Source organism: Notamacropus eugenii, chromosome 3, assembly GCF_028372415.1.
Source record: "Notamacropus eugenii isolate mMacEug1 chromosome 3, mMacEug1.pri_v2, whole genome shotgun sequence".
Taxonomy (NCBI): Eukaryota; Metazoa; Chordata; class Mammalia; order Diprotodontia; family Macropodidae; genus Notamacropus; species Notamacropus eugenii.
In genome coordinates, this window is record NC_092874.1 from 184,643,930 (window position 1) to 184,664,459 (window position 20,530).

Below are 20,530 nucleotides of genomic sequence, written 5' to 3' on the forward strand. Positions count from 1 at the left end.
TAATGAATCGATGTTTGTAAAGTACTTTTTAGGACACATTTAGCAATACTCAAATAGCAGCTAAACTATTTTAAAAAATAAAATGTTTTTTCTTCATTGCATTATGCATAATTCCAAATGAAACAAAAGTCCCTTTCAGAAGTTTTGACAATGATCCTGGATAGGTGTCAGAGTGAACCATGGTGATGATTTCTATAAAACTTCTTGTTTTTTTCTGCTAGCACCTTATAGTCATATGAATGTGAATTTATTTTGTATCCTGCTACTTTACTGATGGGGCAGCTAGGGGATGGAGTGCATAGAGACCTAGATCTGGGGTCAGGAAGACTCATCTTCTTGAGTACAAAATTGGTCTCAGACACTTACTAGCTGTGTGACTTTGGGCAAGTCATTTAACCCTGTTTGCCTCCATCTCTCATCTGTCAAATGAGTTGGAGAAGGAAATGGCATTCCAGTGTTTTTGCCAAGAAAACCCCAAATAGGGTCATGAAGAGTTGGACACAACTGAAACGTCAGAACAACTTTACTGAAGCTGATAATCATCTCATTTAGTTTTTTAAAATTATCTGTGGTTTTCTTAGATACCATACCTTCTGCAAATAGGGATAATTTTCTTTCTATTTTCCTAGTGTTTATGCCCTAATTTTTTTCACCCTCTTATTGCTATACCTAGTGCGTCTAGGAGTAAGCCAAAAATAATGAGAATTAGTAGAATCTTGCTTTATCCTGCATATTCTGGGAAATTTTCTAGTATTTCACTTTAATCAATAATGTTTCAGAGGACCTTATTATCCTTTTTTAAAATTTTGCAAGTCATGGTAGACAAGATGAGCAAAAACAAGGAAGAGAGAGTAAGAGAAAAGTCTTTGCCCTATTTCTGCATCAGTTTCCCACTCATGGAATGGAAATATCTGGCCTTCTTTCAGAATCATGGATCTCCCATATCTAGATGCTTCATTATGGGGCACACTAATCAACTCACACTTTTTTATTTCTATCACCCTGAGTATAAAACCTAGAAAGTCATTGTTTCTAAATTATGTCTTGTTATTTAATCTGTAGATATAGTGGAGTGTGATGGTGGTCAGAGGGTTAAGGAGTAGATTGCGTATCTTGTTCTGGTTTCCCTGACTTTCCCCTCAACTCTAGTCAATATAGTAAGTAGCCAATATAAAGGGGAAATAACAGGAAATAAGATTGCAAAGGGGAACCTGAAAGTCATGTACAAATCTTCCCAAAGACCAAAAGGAGCATAATTTATAAATCATATCATATATTAATCATAAATCACACCCTGCCAATATGAAGTCTTTTAGGCATAGCTGTCTTGGTTGTTGGTCCTGATATGTAAATTACAGACAAATTTCAGGCCTCCACAGTTCTAGACACAGCAGAACCTCAAAAGGTGCTGATAATTGAAGTTTTCCTGATAGTGCTGAGACAACTTGGACGTGTCAATGAACTAACCCCAAGGTAGCGAGAGGACTTGGTCTATTTCCCCTCAAAATTCTATACAAATGAGACTTCAAACTCCTGCCCTCCAGCATTCTTCCATCTCTGTTATGTCTGTGCTCTCTTTTCCAGTCATTTTTTAGTCATGACTGACTCTTCATGACTCTATTTGGAGTTTCCTTGGCAAAGATAATAGAGTGGTTTGCTATTTCTTTCTCCAGCCCATTTTACATATGAAGAAACTGAGCAAAGACAGTTGAGTGACTTGCCCAAGGTCACATAGATATTAAGTTTCTGAGGCCAGATTTGAGCTCAGAAAGAGGAGTCTTCCTGATTCCAGGCCTGGCACTCCATAGACTCTACCACCTAGCTACCACATGCTGCCTCATGCTCCCAACTCTAATTTGTAGTTATATGAATGATATTCTCTACTAGTTGTGTAGTCATTTGGTCATATCTGACTCTTCTTGACCCTATGGACCATACTGTGCATGATACTGGAATGGTTTGCCATTTCCTTCTCCGGTGGATTAAGAGAAACAGAGGTTAAGTGACTTATCTAGTGTCACACAACTAGTAAGTGTTTGAGGTTGTATTTGAACTCAGGTCTTCCTGATTTCAGGCCCAGTGCTCTATCCACTGAGCTGCTTAGCTGCCTCCTTTTTTTTGGTACATTTTTTTATTGTACTATGCATTATGTAGTGAATTAAAGTGTTTATAAGAGGACCATTATGAAGATTTTTTTAAACTAATATTTTTTCATTAGTGTCTGGAAGAAAGAACTGAGGTATATTTTTTTGGATCAAGGCATTAAACTCTGACTTTTGGGAAATTGGAGAACAGCAAGAGGACAATGATTTGGGACCTGCTTACAGGTCTAAGTATATGTGCCCCCTACTGTTAAATGCTGATAAGTAGTATCACAGGTCCATGTAACCACTGATTATCAATTAGCTTTAGGAAGAGTTACTCACTTTGAAGATATGATATTAACAAAAATACAAATAAATTTGCCAAACACCTTGGATACACATTCTCTCTTGCCTGACTTCTGTCTCTGGGGAGCTGAGGCTCAAATTTGGCTCAATTCCTACCATTAATCCCACCAAGTATGCACCCAAAGGCAGCATCACAGCTTCATGAATCTTTGTCTGAGGATAGGTCTCAGATATCATTCTGAAAGGTCACTCCTTGCTCCTCTAGGTAACAATGATGAGCTGGCTGCAAAACCTAGATGCTGAGATGCCATCCTACTTTCACCTCAAATGGAAAATAACACATAGCAAGGAAGGCAAAGAGCCCAGGCCTATATTCATAATGCCACATGGCTACCTCAGTGGGAAAGGTTCATGGCCTCTACCCTTCGAGTATCATTTCTCACCAGATTCCATCAGTGGAATCTAAAAGATCCATTAAGAGTATAAAGAGATAATGGCCAGGACTAGACCAAAGTTGAGTCAGGACATTTTTTTTTAATATACTTCAAATTCTAGCTATGTAGTATATCAAAAAAGGGCTTCTCCTAACCATATGGTTAACAGATTGTGCCCAGCTACAGAATATCTGTACATGCTACATGTCTCTCCAAGCATTTCCATTCAGGCATCATAAGCAGAATCAGGCTTTGCCAGAAGTAGGTTCTTCAACCTGTCTACATCAGGAGAAACCAATAAAGGTTTTTTAGTGCACATGATGGTCTATTCCTCATGTCTCATCTCTTTTGTACTTCAAGGTTCTACTTTTGATTTGCTTAATGTGGAGACTATCTCCACTGTTGTAGATTTGAACAATGGCTGCTATGTTGGTCCTTGAAGCCCAGACTTACAGTCTGTGGCTGGATCTTTTCTAAGGAAGTGGGACCTACTCTAGACCTTCTCCTCTGTTGGTGTGGCCCTCAAGGAAATCACTGTATAAATCACAAAAATATGCTGTTTGGATTCTTATTGCATATGAAGAAGATGGTCTAAGACTTAGATGTGGAAATAAAAAAAACACTTTTATTGTTGTTGTTCAGTCATTCATTCACATCATTCTTTGTGACCTCATGGACCATGCTGTCCATAGGGCTTTCTTGGCAAGGATACTGGAGTGGTCTGCCATTTCCTTCTCCAGTAGATTAGGCAAACAGTGTCTTGCCCAGGGTCACATAGCAGTAAATATCTGAGGCCAAATTTGAACTCAGATACTCCTGGTTCCAAGCCCAGCACTCTATCCACTGAGCCACCTTTAATAATATAAACATCCAGAAATTATTTATCCTTCATTTCAATGCTCAGCTTGGCATGTTTTCTTCAGCCAAAGGGAGTATGATTATTTTCCTGACCTGAATAGATTGACTAAGCAGTTGCTCTGGGTCACAACTGAATTTAATACTATCTGACTTCACACATAGCTAGCATAGACCAGCACTTATTCATAGTGGCAGGGTCTTAATAACAAGAAAGAACATCTCCCAAATATTGGCTTCTACATATGTCAACCAAGGTTGCTTTTTTCCTCCAGAAATTTTGTCCCTCTTAGGATCCTTTTTATATAAAATAGAAAAGGAACTGGACCAGTGATTTCATTTATATAACAAACTTCCAGATGAGGAAATTTCTATTATCTATGCATACCAGAGACTTTTCTGCAAACTATAATCTTAAAGAATTACCTAAGACACAAAAGTTAAGTGATCTTCTTAGGGTCACATAGTCAGTATGTTTCTGAGGTAGGGACTGAACCCAGGTCTTCATAACTCTGAAGTCAGCTCTTTATCCATGAAGCCATACTTCACTCATATGTGATATCATCATATAGTATTGTATGTGATACACAATATGTATGTCATATCACCTGAAATGTACATCATATGTCTCAAATCTTATCATATGTATGTCATATATATGTATTACATATGTGTATATGTGTTTTTCTTTTGATCCCATGTACATAAAATATAATAACACTGAGCTTGTGAAAAACTGCTAATATCTGAGTGAGTTCTTCTGATTTTTGTCCTGCATACTGAATTCTCAAGGCAGTATGCTATTCATTTAGGAATTATTAGGAAACCTAGTTCAGCTTACTTGCCCTGTCAGAGAGAGATAATTTTAAAATGATAAGATTTCTTTTGGGAGTATGGTGACCCTATTGTCTACCTAACATCGGATAATTTAAAACATGAAGCCCAGAAACTGGAATTGATCTAAGAGCTCTAAACTATAATTTTGTTAAATATGTATAGTCTATAAGAGTCATTTAATGCCCTTAGATGTCATGTCCTTATTTTTAGAAATTCCTTGTTGTAGAGAACCAATGCTGTGAGTTAAGAGTAAAAAAATATCCAACTCCAAACCCCCAAGCCCTGGTTTCCATTGTAACTTGCTGCCTGTGTAACTTCGGATGGATCATTTACAGTTTTGGACTTCAGCTTTCTCAGTTGTAAAATGGGTGTAATCATCTTAGTCTGATCCTGTTGGGAGGTTCAAAGAAAATAATTCAAATGTAAATGACACTCCCAAGTGAAAGATATAGTTTAGCACAATGATTAATCTGGAGAAGAATAAGAATCCAATAAAAAGTAGCATGAGAAAAGCATTTTTATCCCAGTAACCTGCAACTCTGAGCCACAGGGATTAGAAAAGTAGGAGGTGAGAATATCGTGGACATAGGATATTCATTCAGCAATCGTTTAATAAGCTCTTACTGTGTGCAAGGAATTATGATAGGTACTAAGGATAAAAAAGATAAAAATGTTAGGTACAAGTTTATTAGCAGGAAATGACAGCTGGGAAGGTGATGTGATCAATGATGATCACCATTTAGTAATCCTAGGTAATTAGGAGCCATGGTAGATATTTCACTCTTTTGTTTCTCTATCATGATTCTTGATAAGAGGATGCTTGGGCTCTGGACTTCATAGTGAGGAGGGCGATAGTAATGGTGGTCAAGAGGGGTCATTTGGTGAAATGGGCTCCTAATCCTGAGCTGGTGCTCCCTTTACATCCCTACCCCCATTAATTTCTTTCTTAAGATGAAAAGGAAACTTATGGACTAATGTATTATTTTAAACTTATTTTTTCTAAATAGACATGGATATCTAGCCCTTATAAAAATTGATGAAAAGAAATGGTTTAAATTTTAAGAAAGGTTAGCAAAACTACTCAACTAAAAGTAGAAGTGTGAAGAAGAAACAAAATAAAGGAGTGTTCTACCTCATTATCTCTTTCCCCGGAACAAAAGACAGAGGGATCATACTGATTTATCAAAAAATTCTGCCAGTGCAAAGGGAGCTGCTATAAATACTTTAGAATGTATGTTCTTGGCATTTCTCTATATTACCAACAAAGTCCAACAGCAAGGGATAGAAAAATAAATTACATTTAAAGTTATTGTAGACATTATAAAATATTTGGTAGTCTATCTGCCAAACCTGCCCCCCCCCCCCCCCCCAGGAACTATATGAACACAATTACAAAACACTTTTTATCCAAATAAAGCCAGATCTAAATAACTGGGAAAACTCATTGGTAGACTGAGCTAATATAATAAAAATGACAATTCTACCTAAATTAAATTACTTATTCAGTGACATACCAATAAAACTACCCAAAATTTTTTGGTGGAGCTGGAAAAAACAACAAAATTTATGGGGAAGAACAAAAGATCCACAATATCAAGGAAATTAATGAAAAAGAAATGCAAGGTAAGGTGGCCTAGCTGTACCGGATCTTAAATTGTATTATAAAGCAGCAATCATCAAAACTAAATGCTACTGGATAAGAAATCGAGAGATGAATCAGTGGAATAGATTAAGTATGTAAGATACAATAGTCAATGCTTATAGTAATCTAGCATTTGATAAATCCAAAGACTCCAGCTTCTGGAATAAGAACTCACTATTTAACAAAAACTGCTTGGCAAAACTAGAAAACAGTTTGGCAGAAACCAGGAATAGACCAGCATCTTACACCATATACCAAGATAAAGTCAAAATAGGTGCATGAGTTAGATGTAAAGACTGATATTATAAGAAAACTAGAAGAACAAGGAATAGTTTACCTCTCAGATTTATGGAGAAGGGAAGAATTTACAACCAAACAAGGCACAGAGAACATTATGAAAACCAAAATGGATGATTTTGATTAAATTAAATTGAAAAGTTTTAGCACAAACAAAGCCAATGCAACCAAGATTAGAAGGAAAGTAGAAAACTGGGAAACAGTTTTTGCAGCTGGTGTTTCTTATAAAGGCCTCATTTCTAAAATATATAGAGAACTGAGTCAAATATATAAGAATAAAACTCATTCTCATAATTATGACTAACCAGATTATTCTGAGTACTATAAATACTTAAGTATAAAGGAACTAATTAATAGAAGTACATCCAATATGGTTTTACATATATTTATAAATCTACATCAAATGGTGGCCTTCTCTAGCAAGGTGTAGGGAGGCATAGGGAGGAAGACAGTTGAGAATTTAAAGTGTAAAAAAAAAGTTTAATTTGATTTTTAAAAAATAAAGCAATTCACAAACTGGAAACACTCTTATTTTAGTTACATGGCAGAATTTTGTGATAAATCAATGTGATCCCTCTGTCTTTTGTTCCAGGGAAAGAAATAATGAGGTAGAATACTTCATTATTTTGTTTCTTCTACAGAATTGTACTTTTAGTTGAATAGCGGTGCTAGCTTTTCTTAAATGGTCAAAAGATAAGAACAGGCTATTTTCAGAGGAAGAAACTGAAATTATTTATAGTCATATAAAAAATGTTCTAAATCACTATTGATTAGAGAAATGCAGATTGAAACAACTCTCAGGTACCATATCACACCTGTCAGATTCACTAACATAAAAAAGCAGGAAAATTATGAATGTTGGAGAAGATGTGGTAAAGTTGGAACACTAATTCATTGTTGGTGAAATTGTGAACTAATCCAACCATTTTGGAGTGCAATTTGGAGCTATGCCCAAAGGGTTATAAAATGTACATACCCTTTGACCCAGCAATACCACTTCTAGGGCTGTATCCCAAAGAGATCATACAAATGGGAAAAGGACCCACATGTGCAAAAATATTTATGGCAACTTTTTTGTGGTGGCAGAGTTAGAAATTGAGGGGATGCTTATCAAATGATGAGCAGGCAGACTTCAGAACAACCTGGAAAGACTTATATGAACTGATGCAGAGTGAGGGGAGCAGAACCAGGAGAACTTACACAGTAACAGTCACATTGTACGATGACTAACTTTGATAGACTTGGCTGTTCTCAGTAATGCAAGGTTCTAAGACAACTTCAAATGACTCATGATAGAAAATGCTAGCCACATCCAGAGAAAGAATTATGGAGCCTGAATGTAGATCAAAGCATACTATTTACTCTGTCTTTGATTTTGTTTCCTCTTTCTCATGGTTCATTTCATTGGTCATAGTTCTTCTTTGTAACATGACTAAAGTGAAAATATTTAATGTGAATGTATTTGTAGAGTCTGTATCAGATTGCATCCCATCTTGGGGAGGGGAAAGGAGAGGAAATTTAAAACTCAAAATGTTCTGGAAATGAATGATGAAAACTAATAATAAATAAATGACTAAAAATGGAATATATGTTCTTTTTCTTTTTCCCCTCATCTTCTTGGGAAACAGATCTAATAGTGGTGTTGCTAGGTCAAAGGGTATAGATAGTTTCATAGTATTTTAGGCATAACTCCAGATTGCTGTCCAAAATGGTTGGATAGCTCATAGTTCCACAAATAGTGATTAGTGTCCCCATTTTTTCCACATCCCCTCCAACATTTGTTGCTTACTCTTTCTATCATTTTAGCCAATCTGAAAGGTGTAAAAGGATATCTCAAGATTGTTTTAATTTGCATTTTCCTAATCAGTAATGATTTAGAGCATTTTTTCATATGACTATATATAGATTTGACTTCTTCCTTGAAAAACTGCCAGTTTATATTCTTTGACCATTTGTCAATTGGAGAATGACTTATATTCATAAAAATTTGACAAAGTTCTCTATACATTTGAGATATAAGACCTTTATCTGAGAAACTGTCTATAAAATTTTTCACTCAATTTTCTGCTTCCCTTCAATGACAACATTGGCTTTATTTATATGAACCCTTTTTATTTAATGTAATCAAAACTATCCATTTTGCATCTCTTAATTCTCTTTAGTTCTTGTTTATTCATACTTTCTTCTCCTATTCGTAAGTCTGATAGTTAAAGTGTTCCATGTTCTTTTAGGTGTTTTCATTATATTTCCCTTTATATCTGGGTCATATATCCATTTTGATCTTATCTTGGAAAATGGTATAAGATATTGATCTATGCACAATTTATGCCAGACTGCTTTTAAATTTTCTCATTAATTTTTACCAAATAGTATATTCTTATCCCCAAAACTTAAATCTTTACATTTGTCAAACATAGGGTTACTATAATAATTTACTACTGTTTATTTTATATCTACTTTGTTCCTCTGGTCCACCTTTTTATTTCCTAGCCAGTGCCAGATAGTTTTGATAATTGCTGCATACACACACACACACACACACATATGTATACATATGTATATATATTTCTAATTATTTAAATCTGACCTTATTTGCACAGAAATGTTTTATACTTATGTTCATATAGTACCTGGGTTTGTTTTGGTAGGTATATTCCAAGGTATTTTATAGAATCTCCAGTTATTTTAAATGGGGTATCTCTTACTATCTCTTCTTGTAGGATTTTGTGGTGATACATGATAATGTTTTTCTTTTTGTAATTGGCATATTTTGTTTTATAATTGAAAGATGTTTGAAAAGTTGACATTGAAATATTAGGCTACAACAATATTAATTCCTTCATTTAAAATGTTCTTCCTTTGACCACCAAAATTTTTATCAAAATTTAAATCAAAATTGATTTAAAATGATTTTTATTTGCTTATGAAATGGGCACAATTTAAGTGAATAATAAACTCATTTGTTCTGTTCAATGTAATTAACCCCCCCAAAAAACCTTTAAAAAACCTACAGTAACAAAAAAATCAGTTTATCAATACTGCACTTAAAATACTGATTAAAACATAAAAGACTACCAGACAAAAGTAGACAAAAAAAGCTTAAATATAAACTGTAAGTATACATATGTGAGACACAAAGGCAAATCAATCTAAAGTAAGAAGTTCAAGATTCCAATGAGTTCTCATTATTTACTAGGCTGATTTGATGTATGTGGATATATTTTGCATCATGCTACTTTGCTAAAATTATTAATTGTTTCAACTAACATTTTAGTTGAATCTCTAGGATTTTTCAACTATGTCATCATGTCATCAAGAGAGATAGTTTTCTACCTCATTGTCTATTCCGATTCCATCAATTTCTTTTTCTTCTCCTGCTATTGCTAGCATTTCGAATACAATACTGAATAATATTGGTGATAGTGGGCATCCTAGTTTCACTCCTAATCATATTGGGAAGGCTTCTAGTTTATCCCCATTGCAAATAATTTTTGCTGATGGTTTTAGGTAGATGCTTCTTATATTTTAAAGAAAAAAAATCCATTTATACCTATGCTTTTGAGTATTTTTTAATGGAAATAAAGTTTGTATTTTGTCAAACCTTTTCTGCATCTATTGATATAATTATGATTTTTTTGTTACTTTTGTTATGGATGCAATCAATTATGGCAACACTTTTCCTTAAGGTGAAGCATCCCTGCATTTCTGGTATAAATCTCACTTGGTCACCATGTATAATCTTTGTGATATATTAATGTAGTCTCATAGCTAGTTTTTATTTAGAATTTTTGTATCCATATTTATTAATGAAATTGGTCCATAATTTTCTTTCTGCTTTTCTACTTCCTGGTTTAGGTCTCACCACCATATTTGTTTCATAAAAGGAGTTTGGCCGGATGCCTTTTTTGCTTATTATTTCAGATATGTATTTAATATCGGAATTAGTTGATCTTTAAATGGTTGGTAGAATTCACTTGCAAATCCATCTGGTCTTGATGCTTTATTCTTAGGAAGCTCATTTATAGCCTATTCAATTTCTATTTCTAAAATAGGTTTATTTAGATAATCTATTTTATCTTCTGTTACTCAGATCAGCTTATATTTTTGTAATATTCTCCTATTTCACTTAAACCGTTAAATTTATAAGCATGTAATTGGACAAAATAGTTCCTAATAATTGCTTTGATTTCATCTTCTTTCATTATATATTCCTCCTTTCTATTTTTGATACTTGTAATTTCATTTTCTTCCCTCTCTCTTTTGATCATGTTTACAAATGATTTATCTATTTTAATAGCTTTTTCATAAAACTAACTGTAGTTTTATTTATTAACTCAATGATTTTCTTACATTGAGTTTTATTAATCCCACTTTTAGTTTTTAGGATTTCCAATTTGGTGTTTAATTAGAGATTTTTAATTAGTTCTAGTTTTTTAAATTTTATATTCAATTCATTGATCTGCTGTTTCCATATTTTATTTATTTAAACATTTACAGATATAAATTTTTTCTGATTGCTGATTTTGCTCTGTCTCATAGATTTTGAAATGTTTTATTATTATCATTCTCTTTAATAAAAATATTTATTATTCTATTACCTTTTCTTTAACTCACTCATTCTTTGAGACTCCAATTAATTTTTGGTCTATTTCCATGGTCTCTTATTAAATATAATTTTTATTGCATTATGATCTGAAAATAATGTGTTTAATATTTTTGCTTTTCCTTATTTAACTAAAATTTGTATGCTCTAATATATGGTCAGTTTTTGTAGAGGTATCACTTACTACTGAGAAATATATGTATTCTTTTCTATTCCCATTCACTTCTCTCCAGATAGCTATCATATGTAGCTTGTCTAAGATTCTATTGGTCTCCTTGACTTTTTTCTTATTTATTTTTTGGTTAGATTTATCTAGCTCTGAGAGGAGAATATTGTCATCCCCCATTATTATAGTTTTGCAATCTATTTCCATCTGTAACTTTTCTTGTAACTTTTCTTTTAAAATTTAGTTTTTCTTTCAAAAATTTGGATACATTTGGTGGTTTGGGGTTTAGTATTGATATTACTCCATTATCTATGGTGCCTTTTCTCATAACGTTGTTTCCCCATTTATCCCTTTTAATTAAGTCTATTTTAGTTTTAACTTCATTTGCTATCCCCTGCTTTTTTTCATTATCTGATGTATAATAAATTTGGCTTCAGCTCTTTATTCTTACTCTATATGTATTTCTCATTTTAAATGTTTTTCTTCTATACAACGTATTGTCAGATTCCATTTCTTAATCCATCCTGCTATCTGTATCCATTTTAGGGATGAGTTCATCCCACTCCCATTCCAAGTTATAATTACTAGTTGTGCATTTCACTCCATCTTGTTTTTCTTCACTGTTTATCCTTCTCTCTCTCTCTATACCCCATTCCTTAATTTGTTCACCCATGTAAAAGTCCCTCTCTTATCCTTTCCTGTGACCCTCCTATTTCTTGATCTGCACACCCTTCTACAAGTCCCTCGCTTGTCCTATTCCCTCACACTCCTTCTAGAGATGTATGTTATTCCCTCTTTAACTTGGTTCTGACAAGAATAAGGTTCTAGAATTACTAGCCCTCCACCCCCTCCTACTTCTACAGTAACAGTTCTTTTCATGTCTCATTTGTAATGAGATAATTACTTCATTTTACTGCTCCTTCCCAATTTTATTTTTTAGGATAATCTCATCATATTCAACTCAACCCCAAGTCTTCTATCTTTGTGTACTCTTTCAAACTACTCAAATAATGACAACATTCTCAAGAGTTACAGATAATATTTTCCCAAGAAGTAAAGAAGTAAAGATTTTGACTTTATTAAGTCCTTTATAATTGATATTTAATGTTTATCTTCTTATATTTCCCTTGAGTTTAGTAGGTTATATTTTTCATTCAGTTCTGGTCTTTTTTTCTCACAAATACCTGAAAGTCCTAAAAAATTTAAACTTGAAGTTTGTTAAATTTCCATTCCCCCCTCCTCAGTCCCTTTCAGGATAATACAGAGCTCTGCTAGGTAAGTTATTCTTGGTTGCATGCCCAACTCCTTTGATCTTTGGAATATATTTTTCAATGCTTTTTGGTCTTTTAGTTTGAAGTTGTTAAATCTTGAGTTATCCTGACTATAGCTCCACAGTATTTAAATATTTTTTTTTCTAGTTGTTTGTAGTATATTCTCCTTAACCTAGGAGCTATTATGTTCCTGTGAGTTTTTATCTTGGGATCTCTTTCAGGTTGTGATTGGTCAGTTTTTTCTATTTCTATTTTATGTTCTTATTATAAAACTTCAAGGAAATTTTTCTTAATAATTTCTTGAATTATAGTGTTGAGACTCTTTTTTGATTATAACTTTCAGGTAGTCCAACAATTCTTATATTATCTGTCCTTGATCTGCTTTCTTGGTCAGTTGTTTTTCTAGTGATATGTTTCACATTCTCTTCTATTTTTTTCATTATTTAGATTTTGTTTTGTTATTTTTTTGTCTTTTTGTCTTTTGAAATCACTAGCTTTCCTTTGCCCAATTCTAATTTTTAAAGAGTTATTTTCTTCCATAAGTTTTTGGATCTCTTTTTCTGATTGATTGACTTCCTTTTCATAATTTTCTTGATTTTCTTGTATTACTATTAATTTTTACCTCATATTTCCTCAGCCTTCCTTATTTGACTTCTAGGTCCTTTGTAACTTCTTACAAGAACTCTTTTTGGACTTGAGACCACTTTGCTTTTTTCTTTGAGGTATAAGTAGTTATTTTAATTTCACTAACTTCTGAGTTTGAATCCAGATCTTCTCTTTCACCACAATAGCTATCTATGGTTGGATTCTTTTTCTTTTTCTTATTCTTTTTTTAGCAGCTTATTTTTCATTTGTTAATTTTGTGTTACAGTTGGACTCTAGACTCTAGGTATAGAGGATAATATCTTGGGCTTCAGGTTTTTGTGCCATTTTTTGTGGGGGCTCTGTCTGGGCACCTGACTTTAGGTATTCCTCTCTGCTCCTGAGCCATGACCAGGGATCCAGCAATGCTGTCACCACAAACACTCTTGTTCCCTACAGTCCCTCCTGGGGAAGCTGAGGCTGCCACCTCACATAGCTTGTTGTTTTTTGATTCAGAAGTATTTACCTGGAGGTATTTTCACTTCATTCAGGTAAAACCACTACGTTGGGAGGTTATTTTTCTTTGTCTCTTCAAAGGGGCCATCCTGTGATTACTTCTTAAACAGGCCTGTTCTCTGAATGGGCATTACCTCACTCTAAGTGACCCCTAAAGGGGTCAAGGTCTTCCATTGCATCCTGGGTCATCTCCAGTCATCCTGATAAATATCTTGTCGCTGGATTCAGATGACTCTGAGGAAAAGTGAGAGCGGTGACCTTGCACAGCCCTCCCTCACTCAAAACAAAGTCAAATGCAAGTCATGTCATCACTTCTCTTATGGCATGGTCTTCTTTGACCACATAAGACAAACACAACGATGTGTGAGTAGATGCAGCTGCCTGAATGGAGACCCAGCTAGTTGGGTATCTCAGCTCCTCTTCTCCTGTCTGTCTCCCCCTCCCCTTTCTTCTCCTCTACAAAGGAAGGTAAATTTGGATGGACAGAAGATGCCCAGTTAGCTTGCGTTTTACTGACTAGATGCCATCCCTTCCCTTCCCTTCCCTTCCCTTCCCTTCCCTTCCCTTCCCTTCCCTTCCCTTCCCTTCCCTTCCCTTCCCTCCCCTTCCCTTCCCTTCCCTTCCCTCCCCTTCCCTTCCCTTCCCTCCCCTTCCCTCCCCTTCCCTTCCCTTCCCTTCCCTTCCCTTCCCTTCCCTTCCCTTCCCTTCCCTTCCCTTCCCTTCCCTTCCCTCCCCTTCCCTCCCCTTCCCTCCCCTTCCCTCCCCTCCCCTTCCCTCCCCTTCCCTCCCCTTCCCTTCCCTCCCCTTCCCTCCCCTCCCCTCCCCTCCCCTCCCCTCCCCTTCCCTTCACATTCCCTTCCCTTCCCTTCCCTTCCCTTCCCTTCCCTTCCCTTCCCTTCCCTTCCCTTCCCTTCCCTTCCCTTCCCTTCCCTTCCCTTCCCTTCCCTTCCCTTCCCTTCCCTTCCCTCTCCCAAAACCTTAAACCTACTGCGCTCTGAAGCTCATACATTGGATAACACTAGGCTCTGCCTAAGGGCTCTCTTCTGGACCCTCCTGCCTTCACATGATTATCAGTGGTAACTGTTGCTGTTTCCCTTCCAGTCTGATGTCTTTTTTTTTTTCTTTTTGCCTCATTAAAGGGGCCATCCCCAGGCTACACTTAAACAGGCCTCTCCCTAACTGGGTACTTGAATAGACCTTGGCCTAAAGGGGCTAAGATTTCCCTGTGTATCCTGGATCATCTCCAGTCATCCTGATGAATATCTGGTTACTGGATTCAGATGACTCTGGAGGAGAAGTGAGGCTGGTGACCGCACAGCCCTCTCTCACTCAAAACAAAGTCAAATGCAAGTTGTCCTCATTTCTCTGATGTCATGGTTTTCTTTGGCACTGAACGACAAATACAACATCCTTCGAAGCTGAATGAAGTGGACAACTACTTTTTCCTAACTTTTAATTATTTCTACCACTCAAAGTTCATTCACTTTGAGATGTTCTTTTATATTTTTTAGGGGGAATTTAGGAGAGACAGATAATTTCCTACCTTATTCTGTCATATTCAAAGAATTCCTCATGAAATAGAGTTTTTGGAAGAGAAGACATAATAGTCACATTGAACATTTCAGTTCTGTTCAGACAGAAATATTTATTTTACATTTTAGATTGCTCTGTCATTCAAGTGGCAACATTTGTTAATTTCTTCTTCAGATGTTTTGTTCTATGTTGCCATAGAAAGACTTGTTATTTACCATGAATGACTGCATTTCATCTTACAATATAAAGATTTCCTCATGTGAAGGGCATTCAAGCTCATCAAAAGTTACCTTTTCCAGAGTGATGTTTCCATAGGTTTTTCAAATTGTGGTATGTATTTCCTATGATCAAGTCAAGATACTGTATTCATCCTTCACTATGGATATCTTTGGACTTGCTGTGGTACCACGTGCATAGCATTTCCTGAGGTCTCTTGATTACTTGTATCTGTAATATAGCTTCCAAGCTTTCAGATACATTAAACAAATTTCAGCATTTTGCTGTCCTTTTTCTTCTTTTTTCTGTTATATTATATCCTTTAGAATTGGTCTAATATTCCACATAGTTATTGTGATCTAACTCTTTATTGTCAGTGATAAACACAGGAACCATCACAGTGGTTATGTATAATTTCAGTGCAGGCTACATCTGAACCCTCTCAAGAACCAATAACAAGTTAAGTCAATAAACATTTGTTAAACACCTATTATGGAAGCTGAGATTTTATTGGGACTTGGAGAAAGCCAGGGAAGCCAGGACCCCTTCTTCTTCTTCTTAGAATCATTTACTGAATTGTTCCAGTTATTTAATATCTTGTACTTTTCCCACAGCCAATTCAAAACTTATTTGTAAAGCATCAACAAGATAGAAAGGAATCTGCCATGTCTATTCCTTAGCCGGCTTTTTGGGCTAGATTTAATGTATGTAGTCTTTTATAAAAATGGATACCCAGATAGGTAAAAAATGTTTTGGACTTATGACCTCTTTCCTGGACTGTTGCAATAGCAACTCAGTCCTCTCCCCTTGGCAATCTATCTTCTACAGAGTTGCAAATTGATATTCCTAAAACATAGATCCGATCACATCACCTCTCAACTCAAAATCTTCAGTGGCTACCTCACAGCCTCAAGGCAAACACCTCATCCAGAAATTGAAAATATTCTATAATCTGGCTCCTACCCCATCTCAATTCCTATTTTATATTGCTTTCCTTTAGGGATGCTCTTTCTGGTTGAACTGTTCTGTTCAGTGTTTCCTATAGAGAACATTTCTTCTCCCAATTCTGTGTCTTCATGAATTTCATGTCTGCAACATATTCTTTTCCATCTCTGCCTCATAGAATTCCTAGATGTTTTCATTCTTTAATAAAACCACAGCTTAGATTCTATCTCCAAAATACAGCCTTTTCATGTTTCCCCCACTTATTAGCACTTTCTTCCTCTTGAAATTATTGGTATTACCTGGTACATTTGCTATATTATATTGATTAAGTTGTGAATATGTTATATAAACCCAACAGAAGGTAAGCTCCTTGAGGGAAGAACTATTTCATTTTTGTCTTTGAATTTCTATTCCCTATTACAATGACTTACACTGAATCAATGTTTGTTGAATGAATTGAATCTCTATTTCTATCCAAAGAGAGGCCAAGGCTACAGCTTCTAGTGGTGTCAGTGGTGGTAATAGGATGACATTCGCTCTCCTTAGCAGCAGCATCTTCTATAGGCCTCAACCCATGGAAGTGATAGAGGCCTCAAAGCCATTTGTGTTTGGTGATGACACATAGGAATGTAAAATAGATATACCCTCTACAGGTGGTAAACACAGCCAGTTGTGCCGTGTATTAAGAAGATCATAATTCTAGTGAGAGGTCAGTCCTTGAAAGGAGCTGGGACTTAGGCTCTTAGGACTTTCTGGAATATGTGATCAAAGAGGGTAGAGTAGACTCCAGGAGAGTGGCAGTAATATCATCATCAGCAGCATATCCATTCTCCTTAGTGGTCTCATTTCTGACTACCTGGATCCTTGGTGGTGATGGATGAAGTCTAAGTAGGTACTAAACTTGAAGATGGAAAAGGCATGCCACCCATGATATTGATGGGATCCTAATAGAGCTGCCTCCAGCCCCAATAGTCTAACTTCATTACAAGCCCACTGTACCTACCTAGCCCCCCACCACTGTCCTAACTTCTTTATATATGCCTTACTGCTTACTATAGCAAGAGATATGTCCCTGAAATTCATAGTTCCCAAAGAAACAGCAGGCGTGGGAACCTAGCCACTGCCTCTACCCAGCCACGACCACTGGACCCATTCCCACAGAAACGGGTGTGTTCTTGTAGTCAATCACAATTACATCATCCATCTAGCCCAAGACAGGACCACAATACCTAATTATCTATCTTGACCAGACAGGACTATAATAGCTAGTCAATTGGAGGGTAGTATGACCAGAATGTTTAACCACCAAATCATAGATGGGACACCTCCTCTGATCTCCTCTTGCCTTTTTAATATTAATCATATTCCTATATTCTATGTAAATTTCTGTTATGTAATTGCATCTTTACCTTACAAAAATTCCTTTGCTTTCTCTGAAGTTGCTGGTTCCTCTTGGAACTTAGCCCACTTCATAACAAGTGCCAATCTCAATGAAGTCCTATACTTGGATTAGAGGTAGTCTGACTGAATTCTTTGAGACAGTTCCACCACAATACATCAGGAAATCTCAACAGTTTTTGGTGTCCCTGGGTTTCAACCCTAACAGTTTTTGGCACCTCTGGGTTTAAACCACAACAGCATGACAGAAGGTAGAGTAGACATGGGTTTACATATTTCAGGTATAATTAGAATGAAATCACATTTTTTGACTGGGAAAAAGAAAAGTATCAGGAACTATTCCTTGTTTTTTCTTCTGTCAGAAACAAAGCTCTAAAATATACCAAAATATTCATAGCGGCACTTTTTGTGGTAGCAAAGAAATAGAACAAAGTGTGTACCATCAATTGGAAATGGTTGAAAGAACTGAATAATTTGAATGTAATTAAATATTATTTTGCAGTTAGAAATGAGAAATTCAGAGAAACATAAAGTCATGCAGAATGAAATAAGTGAAAGCAAAAGAACAATTTGCACAGTGACAATTTACAATGTAAATGAAAAAATCACTAGAAGAATGATGAGCTCTGAGTAACAGAAAAATCAGTAATGATCCTTGAGAACAGATAATGAAACATTATCCTCTCAACAGAGAAGAGAGAGACTATGAAGGTAAATTGTGTATGTCTCTCAGATTTGGTCTTTGCTTAATTTTTTGAGTATTTTGTTAACATAAGTGAGAGTTCCACTTCCAACTAGATTCCACAAAGGACTGTGATTTAAAAACAACAAAAAATCCCATTAATAAAACATATTGAAAAGAAAAATATCACGATGTATTATCACTGAGAACAAAATTATGATCAATTTTGATAGTAAAGAAATTGTGCAGTGTTTACCCCACTCTGAGAAATAACATCCAGATAAATATTAAAATTTTGTTTGTATTTCATTTTCTTTTAAACATATAGTTTGTATGTGTATTTCTTTGTCTTCATTTTCTTTCCTTTTAATGACCACCTCCATCATTGTAGTAATGCTTTCATCTGGCTGAAACTGCTTTCTCAAAATAAATACGATAAGCAAGGCTGGGACATAGCTCACTCCTCTTAAGATGGTTGACAATCCAAGATAGATAGTTCTGTGAAGAAACATAAACCCATAAGATCTTATGCAATTGTGCAGTACACTGAACACCCACCCCCTCTCAAACATTGAATTACCTATGCACACGTATAGGATATCCTTGCTCTAATTTTTCTCTGTTTTGTCTCTGTTTCATGGCAGTAAGAGCTGGGAGGGATCTCAGAGATCAACTCATCCAACATCTTCATTTTACAAATGAAGAAACCGAAGTCCAGGTAAGTGAAATGTCCTGACTAAGGTCGTACTATTAGTAAGTGGCAGACCCAAGATTTGAACCCAGGTTTTTTGACTCTTCATCCTGTCCTCTATCCTCTATACTACAATGCTTCTGGTAATTTCTTTTGTGTATAAGTATGGTACTAAGGGAATGATGAAGATAAGGAAGACATCATCCCTGCCCTAAATGAAATTACAACCTAATAATTGCATATAGTATCTATTATATATGCACATACATACATGTTGATATATTTTATATATAGCATGTATGTATATGTTTATATTGATGTATGTAGGTAAATATTTGTAAATATATACATACCTACATATATACTTATATGTGTATATATCTTATACACACATATCTATGCACATACATTTTTTTGTGGTTAATTAAAGATACTTCTCTGTCCCCTCCAGGAAAGATTAAATGTCTTTGGAGAGAATATAGGAGGGTTATAGTGGAAAGGCCACTGGATTTTGAGTAAGAAGACCTGGATCGAAGTCCTGGTATCATGATTTATAGGACTTTGGACAAGTCATTTAATCTGTCTCTCTGTAATACAGGGAGGTTAGACTCAATAACTTCTCAGGTCCCTTCCAGTGCTAAAGATCTATTATTCTATATTTTGTTTGAGTGGCTGGTTTATATAGCTCTCCCAAATAAGATACAGAACTGAAAATAGATGGGCCTCAGCTGGTGGCATTGAGATACCCAAACCAAGGGGAAATCACTATATGTCCCAACTAGAAAGTATCATTGGGCTCAATAATTATTGACAACTAGAGCTATATAAAAGTGATGTGTCATGTTAAAGTCGAGATTGGCCTACTCACAAAGATCCCTGCTGAAGTGTGGGCTGGACTAGATGACCTCCTTCAGATTGTTAAGAGGCAGATAGGTGGCACAGTGCCTCCCAGGGTCTTTGTAAGGCTCAAATCTTATTCCTCACCTGGAGGCACTACTCTGCGATGTCTCTAATTCCTCTACCATGCTTGAACATCAGGTACTCTCTACCCCACTTCCACTCCCCTGACCCTCCTTCCCTGAACCCTTTTCAACTTTTCTTTGTGCACTCTTTCCCTATTAGACTATAAGTTCCTTGATGGCAGGGACTTTCTTTTTTTTGTGTATTTATATCCCCATAGTAAATGTTTATTGAATGACTGACAAATGAGATTATCTATCTATCTATCTATCTATCTATCTATCTATCTATCTATCTATCTATCTATCTTTGGACAACTTAAAGTGAGTAAAATATAAATGCTAGCTATTATTTAAACCCTAGTTATATGACTCTATGAATGTTATGACTGTTTACATAATATTTTACGTACCTTCATAGATCATGATTTATAATCTGAGTTTATATATTTTACCAGATAATGTAAGTAAAACTTTTCAAATCCAGAGAAAGAAAATGTTGCTATGTAAAGA

The 20,530-nt window shown here is 35.5% G+C and overlaps 1 protein-coding gene across 1 annotated transcript in view; it reads right to left on the minus strand.

Annotated features, from left to right (window-relative positions):
- Positions 1 to 18,036: 18,036 nt before the first annotated feature.
- SLCO1A2 (solute carrier organic anion transporter family member 1A2) overlaps positions 18,037 to 20,530 on the minus strand; it is a 58,720-nt gene continuing 56,226 nt past the window's right edge. Inside the window, exon 14 of the mRNA XM_072653552.1 lies at positions 18,037 to 18,865. Within this exon, the coding sequence (XP_072509653.1) occupies positions 18,655 to 18,865 (211 nt within the window). The 3' untranslated portion in view covers positions 18,037 to 18,654. The remainder of the gene's footprint in view (positions 18,866 to 20,530) is intronic.